At 64.8% G+C, this 15,228-nt stretch overlaps 2 protein-coding genes across 9 annotated transcripts in view; both read left to right on the top strand.

The window, feature by feature from the left end:
• EWSR1 (EWS RNA binding protein 1) overlaps positions 1–4,468 on the top strand; it is a 21,098-nt gene extending 16,630 nt beyond the window's left edge. For 3 of the 5 annotated variants that reach the window (XM_086855941.1, XM_086855936.1, XM_086855939.1), the window contains 9 exons: positions 470–507; positions 1,173–1,205; positions 1,813–1,931; positions 2,250–2,379; positions 2,494–2,616; positions 2,692–2,869; positions 3,134–3,231; positions 3,586–3,859; positions 4,109–4,468. In XM_086855941.1, the coding sequence (XP_086712067.1) occupies positions 470–507; positions 1,173–1,205; positions 1,813–1,931; positions 2,250–2,379; positions 2,494–2,616; positions 2,692–2,869; positions 3,134–3,231; positions 3,586–3,859; positions 4,109–4,148 (1,033 nt within the window). In that variant the 3' untranslated portion in view covers positions 4,149–4,468. The remainder of the gene's footprint in view (positions 1–469; positions 508–1,172; positions 1,206–1,812; positions 1,932–2,249; positions 2,380–2,493; positions 2,617–2,691; positions 2,870–3,133; positions 3,232–3,585; positions 3,860–4,108) is intronic. The other 2 variants (XM_086855938.1, XM_086855940.1) reach the window with 1 other exon arrangement.
• Positions 4,454–14,419, top strand: GAS2L1 (growth arrest specific 2 like 1). Of its 4 annotated transcripts, none has more exons than XM_086855934.1 (6): positions 4,454–4,536; positions 6,347–7,038; positions 9,728–9,835; positions 10,015–10,111; positions 11,079–11,349; positions 12,586–14,419. In XM_086855934.1, the coding sequence occupies exons 2-6, from the start codon at positions 6,358–6,360 to the stop codon at positions 13,655–13,657; spliced, it is 2,229 nt and encodes a 742-aa protein (XP_086712060.1). In that variant the 5' UTR covers positions 4,454–4,536; positions 6,347–6,357; the 3' UTR covers positions 13,658–14,419. The 4 variants fall into 4 exon arrangements, with proteins under 4 accessions (XP_086712060.1, XP_086712058.1, XP_086712061.1 ...); XM_086855932.1 differs by lacking the exon at positions 4,454–4,536 and adding an exon at positions 5,045–5,141; XM_086855935.1 differs by lacking the exon at positions 4,454–4,536 and adding an exon at positions 5,045–5,141 and having other exon boundaries at positions 6,347–7,002.
• The last annotated feature ends 809 nt before the right edge of the window (positions 14,420–15,228 follow it).

Genomic DNA, 15,228 nt, shown 5'->3' on the forward strand with positions numbered 1-15,228 from the left:
TCGCGTGTGGCTTGTCTCCTTTTACACTGTTAAATGTCAGGGACCCGCGGGCCCGCGCTGCCACAGGCTGAGGGTGCACCTTGGTGGACACACCGAGGGGAGGGAGTTGACCACTGAAACATCCCCAAATTGCTCTTCAACAACAACAACAACAACAAAAAAACCAACCACCCTCACTTTGATTACAAACAACCCCCATTTCTCGGCCAAGTATTGCACTGATGATACCCGAGTAACGCCAGGGCACCGACAGCAAAGCGGTGCCTCAAACCACACCAAGGTTGCTTTATATGTAAAGAAAATTTGAGCGAGCTGCCCTGAAGAAAGGCCTAGTGCCGAGATGAGAGAGAGACAGAGAGATGTTTGGAGATGTTTAGCCAGTGCCCTTCTCCCCTGTGAGCCGCAGAGGCTCAGAGCGGTGCTGGCTTTGTAAAGGGAAAGGCCTTCATTTCTTCGTTTATCCCCCCAGCAGCGCTGGAGAGCGAGGTGGCTTCAATAAGCCTGGTGGTAAGTTTTTGAGCATTACAATGGATAGTGTTAAAAAAAAAAAAAAAAAAAAAAAAAATTGCAGTCAGTTTTTTTTTTTTAGCACAAAGTGTAAATTTTTTTATTCATTTAAGTGGTTTAAAAAAATGACAATATGCAACCAGACTGTAATGGGTACTGCCGGCGATGCCCAGGGGTGTGCGGACACAGTGGAAGAGTTGAGCAACCACTCCTGTAATTTTGGGGAAAAGAAATGGTTTGGATGTAATAAATCTTTTTTTTTTTTCTTTTTTTTAAAATATATATAGATATATTAAGTAACTTTTATTAATGAACTTAAAAACCGATTGGCTTGGTAAAACCTTTTTAAAAAATCAGCGTTAGTAGTGGTTAACAGTTTGAAACCTGCTAAAAAAAAAATCAGTGTAATAGTGGTTAACGGTTTGAAAACTGCTAAAAAAAAAATCAGTGTAATAGTGGTTATTGGTTGGAAAAAAAACTGCTTAAAACCAGTGTAATAGTGGTTTTTGGTTGGAAGAAATGCTAAAAGAGCCACCTGATGGCCCAGTAAGGTGCAGTGCTGCTGCTTGTGCGGCGCAGGTCGTAGCTAGTGTTGTGTGTGTCGGTTCTCCAGCCCGCAGGGCCCCCACTAACACCCTTCCCTATGCTTCTCTCCCGCCTGGCAGGACACATGGAGGAAGGACCCGACCTGGATTTAGGTAATTCCCACCAAACTCCCTCCTGAGGCTGTCAAACAGACCTTTGTGTCCTTGCTGCAAGGGCTGCCGTGTTGTCACCCCACCGCCACTTGCAGCCTCTCTGCCTGTTCCCATCGGTTCTTCCTTCCCAAACAGCTGGAAACAACCACACGTGGTTGGGAGATGCTCCCCCTTCTCTGCAGGAATTAGGGGGGTCAGGGGCTGCTCTGGAGCTCTTCCAGGGGGCCTGCAGCACCCCCAGAGCCTCGTCCGTGGCTCGTCCCTTCCTGTCCCAGGCGTGTCTGGAAGTTCTGCGTCAGCCTTCCAGCATCGGAAAAGGGGGGTGGATGTCCTTGTGTGGGAGCCCAGGGGGCACGAAGGTCTTCCTCATCTCCTCTGGGATGTGTCCTGGAATAACCTGGGGGTTCTTCCCACGTGGGTGGGCGTGGGCTCTGTCTGGCCGTGGCACTGGGGAGGTGAGGTTGGGGACAGTCACCTCCCGTGGGCCTGGGGTTTCCTGTCTCTCCCAGAGAGCGAAGCTGCAGCCATGGAGGGGATGGAAAGAACTCGGCCCTGGGGCATTCCTGCCCTTCCTCCGCCTGCACTGACCCCAGGAATTGTCTCCTAGGCCCCCCCATGGACCCGGAGGAGGACTCGGACAGCACTGCAGTCTATGTGCAGGGACTCAATGATAATGTGACCCTGGAGGATCTGGCAGATTTCTTCAAACAGTGCGGTGTTGTCAAGGTGAGGGGACACCAGTGATCCCCAGCTGGCAGAGGGAACAGGGTCCCTCACCTCCTCTTCTTCCTTCTCCATCTCCCTGCCCATTGCTCACATCCTTCAGGCCTGTCCTGTCCAGGCCCTGGGAGAGGCCTGGCAGTGCTGTTTGGGGCCCATCCCTTTGTTTTTGGGGTATGTGGGCAGTCGCTGTCATCCATGGTAGGCCTGGGGCCCCTTTCTGCTGTCCTGGAGTCCCTGGAATGAGCTGCTGCTGGAAAGCAGAGCAAGTCCCCGCTGGGCAGTGGGAAGACAGGACTCGGGTGACGTTGTGCTGTCCCTTAGATGAACAAGAGGACGGGGCAGCCCATGATAAACCTCTACATCGACAAGGAAACGGGCAAGCCCAAGGGCGATGCCACCGTGTCCTACGATGACCCGTCCACTGCCAAAACAGCCGTGGAGTGGTTTGATGGTGAGAGCTGGGGGTCGTTTTGGGGTGGAACTGCAAAACTTCCAGGTGTGGGAAGCACCTGTGTGCAGCAGGGCTGTGACTCACCGATGCTCCTGCCCGTTGTGTCCCTCCCAGGGAAGGATTTCCAGGGGAGCAAGCTGAAGGTGACCCTGGCGCGGAAGAAGGGCCCGATGAACAGCCTGAGGGGCGGGATACCCCCCCGGGAGCAGCGGGGAATGCCCCCACCCCTCCGTGGAGGTACCGTGCAGCCCCCCCAGAGCTGCTCCCCGGCCTTCCCGTGGCTCCCAGCACTAACGGGGCTCCTTCCCGCAGGTCCAGGGGGACCCGGTGGCCCAGGGGGCCCCAGCGGGCCCAGCGGCCCCATGGGCCGGATGGGGGGAAGAGGCGGAGACAGGGGCGGCTTCTCCTCCAGAGGACCGCGGGGATCCCGGGGAAACCCGTCCGGAGGGAGCGTGCAGCACCGCGCCGGAGACTGGCAGTGCCCCAACCCGTGAGTACCCACTGCTGCCACACCCTGTGCCAACGGGGCTGCCCAAAATCGCTCGCTGGGCCTTCCCAAGAAACTGTTTCCAGCTGGCACAGAGGGAGGGATGGGGTCACTCCCGGGGGCTGCCAGACCCCCACCCCACCGCGGGAGCTGTGCCCCAGCTCCTGCCCTGGTGTCCCCTCTCCACGTGCTCTCCTGCTCGTGCTTCCCAATGTCACCCCAGCTGGAATGCTGTCCCACTCTGGGCTAACTGGAATTTGTACCCAGGGGCTGTGGAAACCAGAACTTTGCCTGGAGAACAGAGTGCAACCAGTGCAAGGCGCCCAAACCGGAGGGGTTCCTCCCGCCTCCCTTCCCTCCTCCAGGTACGTTTGGGGGGTGTCACAGCCCCAGTTCCCGATGGGACACCCCAGGCCTGGCCTCGGGCTCTGTGGGGAGTGGCTGGGCCAGCTCCAAGAGCTGCCAGGCCTTCATCCCTCCGTGAGCCATGACCTGGAGGCTGGGATCACCGTTTCTCCTGTTTCCTGGATTTGGGGGGCTGTCAGCACCACCCCAACGCCCCAGGGCGCTGCTCCAACCTTAACGAACCTGAATCCCCTCGGGTACCCAGCAGCTCCCGGCCCTGCTCCTGCCGGAGCTGGATGTGCTGGGACCCCGGGGATGTGGGAGTGGGACGTGCTGCCTTGGGGTCACTCTGAGGGTCTCTCCTCCTCCCCCAGGCGGTGACCGCGGCCGAGGCGGCCCCGGGGGGATGCGGGGCGGGCGCGGCGGGGGCCTCATGGACCGAGGAGGGCCCGGCGGGATGTTCCGAGGCGGCCGCGGCGGAGACCGAGGGGGATTCCGAGGTGGCCGGGGCATGGACCGAGGCGGCTACGGAGGAGGCGGCCGGAGAGGAGGAGGAGGCGGCGGCCCCGGGGGACCCCCGGGACCTCTCATGGAGCAGATGGGAGGAGGAGGCAGAGGACGGCGCGGAGGGCCGGGAAAGATGGACAAGTATGGATGGGGAGGGCGGGATAGAGGGTGATGGGAGGGGGCAATGGGACATTGGGGAGGGGGAGACCCTGATGGGGAAAGGGGGTGGGGGGCGACTGGGGTGGGATAAATGGGTGGAGGGGCAAGGGAGTGAATGGTGGGGATGGGATGGGGTGGGTAAATGGGTGGCAGGGTGTCTGGGTGAGGGGTTAAGGAGCTCGGGGAGAGCTCCTGGACCCCACGACTGACCCCTGTCCCCCCGGCCCACAGGGGCGAACACCGCCAGGATCGCCGAGACCGGCCCTACTAACGCCGCCCCCCCAGAGCCGCATTTACTACCAGATTTATTTTTTAAACCAGAAAAAAAAAAATGTTTTAAATTTATAATTCCATATTTATAATGTTGGCCACAACATTATGAGTCCTCCTTGTCTGTACTTTAGTATTTTTCACCGTTTGTGGAGAAACATTAAAACCAAGTTCAACGGTAGCGTGAATTCTTTCTCCCCCCCTCCCCTCCCCAAATAAAACCGGTTGTTTAACGCGCCCCCGCCCCCACCCCGCCTGTAACGCTGTGAACGGTTGTGACGGTTGTTTTTTTAAATAAAATTCCCGCTGTTTGTAACCGCACCATTGCTGGCCTTTCTTGAGAACATCCCTGGGAGCCGGGGGGAAGCGGCCCCCGGGCCCGGGCCGGGGTAGGATGGGATGGAGGGGTGGGACGGAGCTGCCCCGTGGATCCCGCTGTGCCTCAGTTTCCCCGCGGGGTGTGAGTCCCGGGGCAGGGAGGGAGGGTGGGGGAGGGGGCAGATCAATGGGAGCGGGGAGCCACACCCGGGCGGGGGTGGGGGGATGTCACCGAGTGTCGCTGTGTGTCACCCCCGTGCCCCTGCTCCCCCCCCACCCCCGGCCGTGCCCCCCTGTCCGTGCCCCTCCCGTGTCTGTGCTCCTCCCCCTGTCCGTGTCCCCCCCTCTCCGTGCCGTGCCCCTGTCCCCCCCCCGTGCCCGTGTCCCCCCCGTGCCCGTCCCCGCCCGCCGCCGCCGCCGCCCCCGTCCCGGCCCTTTCTGGGCCGCCTCCAACTTCCCGGCCGGGGCGCGGCGGCGGCGGCGGCGGCTCCGCGGGGCTGCGGCGGCCGAGCCTCGCTGGGAGCCCCCCGGGCCCCCCCGGCCGCCCCCCGGGCCGCTGCCGGCGGCCGATGGCGGCGGGGGCCGCGGCGGGGCCCCCCCGGCGCTGGGAGCCGCGGCCCGGCCCGGAGCGGGGAGCGGGCCCGGCCCGGCCGTAGCGGAGCGCGGAGCGGCGGCGGTGAGTGAGGCCGGGGCGGGGTGGGAGGGTGGCCCTGGGCCCCGTGTCCCCACCCCGTGTCCCCACAGGTGCCGATCCCCTCCCGCCGCCCCCGCTGGATCGCCCCGGAATAGGGACCCCGCTGCCGAAAGGGACCCCCCCACCCCGAGACAGAGACACCCCCAGAGATGGACACCCTCCCCCCAAGGGAAAGGGGGACCCCCGATACGGACACCCCTCAGCACGGACACCCCCTCCGAGGGTAGGGACCCCCCCTAGCAGAGACAAACCCCCCGAGGGAAATGGACCCTCCAAACAGGGACCCCCCCCCCCCATCCCCCAGAGAACACAACCCCTCCCCGAGGGAAACACACGCCCCCCGAGAGGATCCCCCCACTCCCGAGGGATGGGGACCACCCCCCAATAGAGTCCCCTCATCCCCGAGGGTCCCCCCCACCCCCCCCGAGGAGAGGGGACCCTCCCCAACAGGGACACCCCCTCGGAGGGTGGGGGACACCCCCTCAGCAGCACCCCAGGGCCAGGACCCCCCTCGCAGGGGTTGGGGCTGGGCTGGGGGGTGGCCCTGGGGGTCACTGGGCCCCCCCGGCCGGGGGTGACCCCTGGCTGGCTCCTGTAGCCCCAGGTCAGGGACGGCCAGGGGGCGTCCCCCAGGTGCAGCCCACACCCCATGGCTGAGTTTTGGGGAGCAATCCCCCAATCCCCCCACCCGGTGCAGCCCCTCAGGGTTGAGCCCCACCAGGATAAAGGGGGGCAGCCCGCCCCTGGCACTGCCATCCCTCGGGGTGTCACCTGCTCCCAGGGTGGGGACACCAGGCTGAGGACACCCAGCATGACCGGGCAGCTTTTAGGGCGGGGTTGGGGTGGGATGTCCCCCCTCGGCCACAGCCCCTCCGTGGGGTGGGCACGGGTGACAAGGGACTCGTTAACCTGGGGGATGGGACACAGGATGAGGGGACATGGAGAAAGGGGGGACACCCCGGGTGGAGGGACGTGAGGTGGGGGGACACGGGCTGTGAGTGGGGGGGACACGTGGGATGGGGGGTGCTGCAGGTCCTGGAGGGGTGGTGGTGGCAGCGGTGATGTTCCCACCCACGGGTAACGTGTGGGGGAAACTGAGGCACAGAGGGGTCACCGAGTTTATTGGTGATCTGGGGGGGCTTTGGGGGGGGTTCCTGCCCATGACAGGCCCCGTTGTCCCCCCGCAGGAAGGGGGGCCATGGCCGACCCCAGCCACATCCAGTCGGCCGCCTCCAAGAGCATCCGCCCCTTCCGCTCCAGCGAGGAGTACCTGGAGGCCATGAAGGAGGACCTGGCTGAGTGGTTCAACACCCTCTACGACCTGGACATCCAGGTGGACACCTTCCTGGAGAGCCTGGAGACGGGATGTCACCTCTGCCGCCACGCCAACAACGTCAACCGCACCGCCCTGGACTTCCAGGAGCGGCACCCGGAGGCGGCCGCCCGCATGCGAGTGCCCCAGAACGAGGTGGTCTTCCAGGCCAAGAACGTGGTGCCCGGCTCCTTCATCGCCAGGGATAACGTCTCCAACTTCATCCAGTGGTGCCGGCAGGACCTGGGCATCCAGGACGTGCTCATGTTCGAGACCAACGACTTGGTGCTGAAGAAGAACGAGAAGAACTTTGTCCTCTGCCTGCTGGAGGTGGCCAGGAGGGGCTCCAAGTTTGGGATGCTGGCCCCCATGCTGATCCAAATGGAGGAGGAGATCGAGGAGGAGATGAGGGACCAAATGGCCGACGGCGCGCTGGGCACGCGCCGGGAGAGCCGGGACCCCCAGGCGGGCGCCTACCCCAGCCGGGCCCGGCCCATCACCCTGTGCGACCTCAAGAACCTGGACGAGCTGGTGAGACACGCGCTCCCCTGGGAGCCCTGTGCCTGGGTGAGGGCCTCGCCGGCCACCCAGCGGTGGGTCTGTGGGTCTGTGGGAGGTGCTGGCCATCCACCCAACCGGGAGCTCTGAGCTTCACGGGAGCTCCTCTGTGTCCACCCTGCAGGCTGCCCTCTGGCTCCTGGGAGCTCCTCTCTGTCCATCCGCTGCTCGCTGGGAGGTCTCACCTGCCCGTGGGCTGTGGGAGAACCTCTCTGTGCACCCAGCGGGGTCCATGGGGGTCCCGTCTCCCCCAGGACTCCTCCCTGTCCCTGTGGCCCCCGGGAGGTCCTGCCTGTGTGCCCCGTGAGGTGCTCCACGATCCGTGGGAGCTCCCACCTGTCCGCCCGGCGGGGCATTCTGTGGTCCCACCTGTCCCCGTCACCCTCAGGAAGTCCTTTCTGCCCATCCAACAGGACACTCCGTGGTCCAGGGGAGGTCCCACGTGTGGCCGTGACCCCTGGGAGATCTTTCTCTCCACCCCCGTGCTCCATAGGATGTGCTCCACCCACCCATCCCAGCTCTCCATGGCTACGGGAGCTCCTCTCCACCCACCCACCCCCTCCCAGGCTCCCGTGGAGCCTCCTGCCTACAGGAGGGGTTATTTTGGTGGCTCACAGGATCTCAGTGGGGACACTCAGGTGTCCCCTGTGCCCTGCCACCTCCTCCCCGTGAGCGCTCCCCACCCCAGGACTTCTCCTCCTGCCGGCACCTCGGGGCTGCTGTCCCCAGGGACGGACATGGGCCCATCCCGGCTGCTCACGGCCGCGATTTGGGGTGTCGGGAGGGGGGTGCAGGGACCCCCCCGGGCCGGGGCTCAGGCGGGATTAAAGCCGGGTGCGGGATCGGTCCCCGGGCGAGGCAGCGGATTAATCTGGGACGGGGGGAACACGGGGGGGACAGGGGAGCTCTGCCCTCCCCTGACTCCCTAAGCCTTTTTTTTAATTGAAACCCCAATTCCTCATTAAGTCCCTCATTAAAGAGCATCCTGAGCCCCCGCTCCGCCCAGTGCCGCTTCAGGGGGGGCCCCCGGTGCTGTTGCCCCCCCAGGCCCCCCTGGCCGGGCGCTGCCAGCCCCGGCCGCATTTTTCCGGGCTGCGTAATTCCTCGCCATCGGCTTTTATGGGCAGCGCCAGAGCCGGGGAGGAGCCTGGCGGAGCAGGATCCGGCCCTCCTCGTCCCCAGGTGCCCCCTCCGGGGTGGCAGCAGGGTCACGACCCCCCCTCACTGCACCCCCCCCTCCGCCCCCCGTGACTCAGTTTCCCTAGCTGGGGCTGTCCGTGTCACCCGGATGGGAACCGGAGCGGTCACATCCTTCCTTCCTCTCACCCCTGTGATGGGCACAGCTGCAGGAAAACCCCCCAGAATCGCGGGATTATTAAAGACCCCCCAGATTTCGGGGTGAGGCGGCGCTGTGTCCCCCCAGCCCCGGGCAGGATGTGGCCGCGTCCCCCCCGTGGCTCCCGGTTTAATCCCTGACGTCAGCCCGGGAGATGGAGCCGGCAGCTGGCAGCCGGCGGGACCACGGCACTGCCCTGGGGACCCCTGCCCGGCCCCCCAAATCCTCCCCGTGCCAGACCTTGGCGTTTACAAAGAGGCAAAAACCCCCGGGGCTGACCCCTCTTGTGTGGGTGGCTGTAGGTCCTACCCCGTGGATCTGGGGGTGAATCCCCCCGTGGTTCGGGATTAGGGGGGTGTTTTGTGCCCACACCCGGGGGTCCCGGCGCGGGTGGACCCCAAATGAAGAGAGCTGTGCCCGTTCTCAGCCTGCCGGGGGTGCCCGGCCCCGGGACGAGACCCCGGCCCCGCTGCACCCGAGCCCCACGGAGGGGATCTGCCAGATGGGGGGCACAGAGCCCCTCCCTGTGTGCCAGTCTGAGGGGCTGCCCCTGTAGGGGGACCCACACTGACCCTAGAAGGGGGTTTGTGCCCCACCGGCCCTATAGTGGAGGGTTCATGACCCACCAGTCCTATAGCAGGGGTTTTGTGCCCCACCGATCCTATAGCAGGGGTTTGGTGCCCCACCGATCCTGTAGCAGGGGTTTTGTGCCCCACAGATCCTACAGCAGGGGTTTTGTGCCCCACGGATCCTATAGCAGGGGTTTTGTGCCCCACGGATCCTATAGCAGGGGTTTTGTGCCCCACGGATCCTATAGCAGGGGTTTTGTGCCCCACGGATCCTATAGCAGGGGTTTTGTGCCCCACAGATCCTATAGCAGGGGTTTCTCTGCCCACCGGCCCTATAGTGCAGGGTCCATGCCTTACCAGCCCTATAACAGGGGTTTATACTCACTGACCCTATAGTGGGACATCTGTGCCCACCGGCCCTATGGTGGTTGGTCTGTGCCCCACTGACCCTATAGGGGGGGTTCTGTGCCCACCAGCCCTGTTACTGGGGGGTCCACACCCCACCGGCCCTATAGTGGAAGGTCTGTACCTACCAATCCTATAACAGGGGGTCTGTGCCCCACCGACCCTATAGGGGTGTTCTTTGCCCCACCGACCCTATAGGGGTGTTCTGTGCCCCACCGACCCTATAGGGGTGTTCTTTGCCCACCGGCCCTATAGTGGGGGGGTCTGTGCCCCAGCAGCTCTGTAACGGGGGTCTCTGCCCCACCGGCCCTACAGGGGGGTTCTGGACCCCACCGACCCTATAGCAGGGCGTCCACGCCCCACTGACCCCTCCCCTCTGTGCCGGCAGGTGCGGGAGATCCTGGGCTGCTGCTCCTGCCCCTCGCAGTTCCCCATGGTCAAGGTCTCGGAGGGGAAGTACAAAGTGGGCGACTCCAACACGCTCATCTTCGTCCGAGTAAGAGCCTCCCCCACCCCCCTGTCCCCCCCATTACCCCGGGACCCCCCACCCTCCTCCTTCCCCCGCTCCCAGACGAGCTGGGTGGGGTCCAGAGCTGCATTTCCTGCCCACGCCGGGGTCCCGGGGGGCTCCTGGCGGTTTTTGGGGAGCGGGCAGGGTGACAGCGCTGCCCGCAGGTGCTGAGGAGTCACGTCATGGTGCGGGTGGGCGGCGGCTGGGACACACTGGAACATTACCTGGACAAGCACGACCCGTGTCGCTGTGCTGCCCTCGGTGAGTGGCCCTGGCTCCTGCCTTGCTCTGCCTCCCTTCCATTCCCTGCTTCTCCACAGGGCTCTCTTCTGCTTCTCTGTTCCCGGGGTCTCCCTGGGGCCCCTTTCCCTGGTTCTCTCTGGGGCTCCGTTCCCTGATTTTCTGTGGGGTTCTGTTCCCCGTTTCCCCGTGGGAACCCTTTGTAGGGTTCCATTCCCTGATTTCCCATGGGTTCCATTCCCTGATTTCCCATGGGTTCCATTCCCTGATTTCCCATGGGTTGCACTCCCTGATTTCCCATGGGTTCCATTCCCTGATTTCCCATGGGTTCCATTCCCTGATTTCCCATGGGTTGCACTCCCTGATTTCCCATGGGTTCCATTCCCTGATTTCCCATGGGTTCCATTCCCTGATTTCCCATGGGTTCCATTCCCTGATTTCCCATGGGTTGCACTCCCTGACTGTCCGTGGGGTTCCCTTCCCTGGGGCTGGGCTCCTCATCCTGCTGGAAGGGGGAAAAGGGGAGTGAACAACCCCCCAAATTCCCGGGGTGTTCATCGCCTCCGGAATCCCCCAGCTGGAAAAGGAGGAGAGGGGAGGGGAGGGGAGGGGAGGGGAGGGGAGGGGAGGGAAGGGAAGGGAAGGGAAGGGAAGGGAAGGGAAGGGAAGGGAAGGGAAGGGAAGGGAAGGGAAGGGAAGGGAAGGGAAGGGAAGGGAAGGGAAGGGAAGGGAAGGGAAGGGAAGGGAAGGGAAGGGAAGGGAAGGGAAGGGAAGGGAAGGGAAGGGAAGGGAAGGGAAGGGAAGGGAAGGGAAGGGAAGGGAAGGGAAGGGAAGGGAAGGGAAGGGAAGGGAAGGGAAGGGAAGGGAAGGGAAGGTGCGGGAAGGGAAGGGAAGGTGCGGGAAGGGAAGGGAAGGGAAGGGAAGGGAAGGGAAGGGAAGGGAAGGTGATGAGCGCTGCCCCCGCTGACCTCCCCCCTCTCCCTTCCAGCTCACCGCCTGCCCCAGCCCCGCACCCCGGGCATGTCCCCCCAAAAAGCTGCTCCCGGCACCTCCTCGTCCCGCGCCTCCAGCCCCAGCACCCCCCGGCGCCCCCGGCCCGCCGGGCCCCCCCCGGCCGGGGCGGAGCGGGGTCCCCAGCCCCGGGGGGACGCCCCGAAGCCCCTCAAGCAGGAGGGTTTGCCCCCCCGAGGGGCTGCAGCCCCCCGCTCCGGCTCCGGCAGCCCCTCCAGGAGCCCCGCGGAGCCGCGGGGAGCGCTCAGGTACGGCCCCCCCGGGGGGACCCCAAAACCGCGCCGGGACCCCCGGAGAGGAGGGGCAGGGATGGGGGAATGGGGGCGTTAATGGGGAAACCATCGGGGGGCACTGGGGTGGGATGGGGTAACTGGGCTGAACTGGGGGGTGCAGTGGGGAACTTGGGGAAATCGTGGGGGACAGCGGGGAGGGCAGCGAGGGGGAAATGGAATCACAGGGGGCAGAGGGAGGGTGAGATTAGGAGCAAAAGGGGGAATTATTGGGGGAAAATGGGGCAACAAGGAGCGGTACTGAGGGGGCAGTGGGGGCGAATTTGGGGTGAAATGGGGGTGCAGTTGGGGGAGGCAGTGGAGGGGAAATGGAGGATGACAGTGGGGGTTCGGTGTGGGGCCATGGGGACAGATAATGGAGCACTGGGGGGTGGTGGGTGGTGGAATGGGGGGCGGTGGGGGCAGGGGGGAAAGCATTGGGGGGTCAATGAAGGGAAATAGTGGGGGGCAGCAGGGGGAGGGAAGGGGAATGGGGGGTGTGATGGGGGATATGGGATTTCATGGGGTTCACTGGGGTGCAGTGGGGGACAAGGGGGAATGGGGGAGGGAATGAAGGGGCAACAGGGGAAGTGGGGGTACAGTGGGGTGTGAAATGGAGGGGGATGGGATCGGCAGTGGGGTGCCATGGTGGAGTTCAGAGGAGGGAGACAATGGGTGTGCACTGGGGGAGAAACGGGGTGCAGTGGAGGAAATATGGGGTGCAGTGGAGGGAATATGAGGTGCAATAGAGGGAATATGAGGTGCAGTGGGTGGGGCTGAGGGGGAGAAGGGGGGAGAAAATGAGGGTGGAATGGGAGGATTCAGTGGGGGTTCAGAAGGGGGGACAGTGGGGAGGGAAAGGGGGTTCTGGGGGTGCAGTGAGGAGGAATGGGCAGTGCAGGGGGAGAACGGGGGGTTCACTGTGGGGGGGTTTAACGGGGAGCAAGGGAAATGGGGTTCAATAGTGGCAAGGTGGGGGTGCAGTGAGGGTGGAAATGGTGCTAAAGGGGGGAAATGTGGGGTGCAGTGAGGAGAAATGGGGGTAAAAGGGGGGAGAACGAAGGGGTGCAGTGGGGTACAATGGAGGGAATGTGGGGTGCGATGGGGGGGTATCACTGGGGGGAGGGGGTTCGTGGATGCTGTGCAGTTGGGGGGTGCCCCGGGGGGGACACCGGGGTGCTCATTCCCCCCCTGTCCCCCCCCGCCGCCCCCCAGGCCGCGCGCCCCGGCGCGCTCCCGGCGCTGCTCGGGCGACAGCGACTCCTCGGCCGCGTCCGCGCAGAGCGGCCCCCGCCGCCCCCCGGCCCGCCGGGACCCCGCCGACCCCCCCGGCTCCCCCCGAGCCCCCCGCGCCCCCGCGTCCCCCCGCGGCTCCCCCCGCTCCTCCCGCAGCCCCGCTCCGCTGCTGCTCATCCGCCGCCGGCCCGACGGGCAGCACTCGTGGGCACGGCCGGAGCCCCCCACGGCCGGGACCGGCCCCGCTCCCCCGCACGGGGGCTCCGGGGGGCGGCGGGACCCCCGGCCCGGCCCCGGGGACCCCGAGGAGCTGGCGAGGAGGCTGCGGGCCCCGCGCTGGCTGGAGCCCGGGCAGGAGCAGCGGCTGTTCCAGCGGCTGGAGGAGGAATTCCTGGCCAACACGCGGCTGCTGGAGCAGCTGGGGGACACGGAGAGCGCTCCCCCCGGGCCCCCCGCCACCGCTGACTCGGCCTATTGCTCCTCGTCATCCTCGTCTTCCTCTCTGAACGTCTTCGCCAAGCACGGGCTGCCCGCCGAGGACGGGCGGCGGGGAGGGAACGGCGATGGGAACAACGGGAACAATGGGAACAACAGCGGGAACAACAGGAACAACAGCGGGAACAACAGCGGGAACAACAGCGGCTGCCCCCCGCTGCCCTCCAAGCCCACCCTGGCAGATGCCAGGCGCCGCTCCACCTTCTCCAGCTCCTCCGACGAGAGCTGCTGCTTCCCGGCCTCCTGGGACAACCGGGAGACCGCGGGGAACCCGGGCTCCGACACCGACTGGGCCACCGGGGAGGACGAGCTGATGGAGATGGAGGAGACCCCCGGGCCCCCGGCGCGGCCCTGGGCCAAGCCCCGGCTGGACACGCAGCCCCACAAGGCTCCGTCCCGGATCCCCACGCCCCGGGGGTACGGGGCAGGCGCCCAGCGGGCCCCGAACGGCAGCCCCAGGGCCTGGGGGGCTCTGCAGAGCGTCCCCCCCTCCCTCCTGGAGCCCCCCTGGAACCCGCGGGAGCGCGGGGGACTGGAGGAGAATGCGTGGCCGTGAGGGGTCGGTGGCCATGGCAGCTCCCGGTGGCTCCTGGGGACATCCCCGGGCTGCTCCGGGGGGACTGAGGTGGCTCCTGTGTGGAGGTGCCCGGCCAGGTGATGGCCACAGAGCCGGGGTGGCCAGGACCTCTTCACTTGGTGGCTGTTGGCGTTGGGGTGGGACCTGCAAGGAGCCCCCAGCCAGGCCCAGAGGGTGCCAGGGGTGTCCCCAAGCCATGGGGAGCAGCTCCACAGCGGGGGCAGAGCTGGCACCTGGGAACGGGGCTGGAGAGCACTCTGTTCTTCCCGTCTTCATCTCTCATTCTTCACTTGTTTTCATCATCCTGACCTTTTCTTGTCCTCTCCTCCTCTTCTTGCTATTTCTTGTCATTCTCCTCATCTCATCTTCTCTCTCTTTTCTTGGGCTGCCTCCTCTCCTCTCGGCCTTCACCTCCTTGTCCCTCATCATCTTCTCTTCTTGACCCTCCCCTCTTTTCTTCTTGGCCTCTTGTCATCACCTCCTTGGCCACTTTCTCATCTCTCCAGTCTCTTCTCTCCACCCCTGGGATGACTTTGGGACATGTTGGTCACCACTACCCCTATTTCAGGGCAGGAGGGGTCACTCCTCCCTCCCCAGCCCCCAGCTGGCCACAGCACTGCCCACAGCTCGTGTTGATGTCCCCGGGGTGGGACAGGGCTGTGTCCCCAGCCCAGGCCACCGTGGCCCCCACCCCTGTGGCCCTGCATGTCCTCTCCAGCCAGTAAAGACCAATGGAGCTGAGCCCACCCTGTGTGCTCATCTGTCCAAGGGGATGCAGACCCCCCAGCCCAAGGGGGGAAGGCTCTGGGGGTCCCAGGAGGGGTGGGAGCAGTGAAGAGCTGAGGTGAGGCTGCATCCCAACATCCTGTACCCACTGCAGCCACTGGCACCCCTCCAGAGCTGTTCCTGGAGCCCAAAGTGCCCCATGGCCAGGGACCTTCACCTCAGGGCTGCTGGCCCAGGGGGACACGGCCACGCTCCGAGGGCCGGGCACGTTCTGGTCACCAGCCCTGCTGTGACTGGGGGTTCCAGAGCAGGGTGTCCACTGTGGTCCCTGGACACCTGCCCTGCCTCTCCTCAGGGGTGGGGCTGCTGTCCAGCCCCAGAGTGGTGCTGGTGGCCCATGGGGTGTCCCAGAGCAGCTCCAGGGATTTATGGGGTGTCCCAGAGCAGCTCCAGTGACTTGTGGGGTGTCTCAGAGCAGGACTCAGTGGTGCTGCCCATCCTTTCCAGGGACCAGGTCCCCTCCTGGGGACCCCATGCGTGTCCCCAACCCCCAGAGGGGCTCAGGGCACCCAGAGCCTGTAGGGGGTGCAGGGCCAGCTTGTCCTTGGTGGATCCCTGAGAGGCTCCAGGAGCAGAGCCAAGAGCTCTCCAGGCCCATCCTGTCCCCAAGGGGTGACAGGCCCCGTGTTCCTGGTGCACAGGCCCGGCCCCTGTGCTGTGTCAGGCCTTGCTGTGCCAGAGGCCACTGACCCCAGTGAGGTTTATCTGCCCCTGCAGGGCTGGCAGGAAGCTCCAGGGTCCCCTCGGGGTCACCAGGCCACGGC

The sequence above is a fragment of the Cyanistes caeruleus genome, chromosome 18 (genome assembly GCF_971803275.1).
Source record: "Cyanistes caeruleus chromosome 18, bCyaCae1.hap1.1, whole genome shotgun sequence".
NCBI classification, from domain to species: Eukaryota; Metazoa; Chordata; class Aves; order Passeriformes; family Paridae; genus Cyanistes; species Cyanistes caeruleus.

Bases quoted from the DNA above. Each gene is read 5' to 3' on its own strand.
- GAS2L1 (XM_086855934.1), top strand. From the start codon at position 6,358: ATGGCCGACCCCAGCCACATCCAGTCGGCCGCCTCCAAGAGCATCCGC. The intron at 9,836-10,014 runs GTAAGAGCCTCC...CGCTGCCCGCAG, and splicing joins ACACGCTCATCTTCGTCCGA to GTGCTGAGGAGTCACGTCAT. The intron at 11,350-12,585 runs GTACGGCCCCCC...GCCGCCCCCCAG, and splicing joins GAGCCGCGGGGAGCGCTCAG to GCCGCGCGCCCCGGCGCGCT.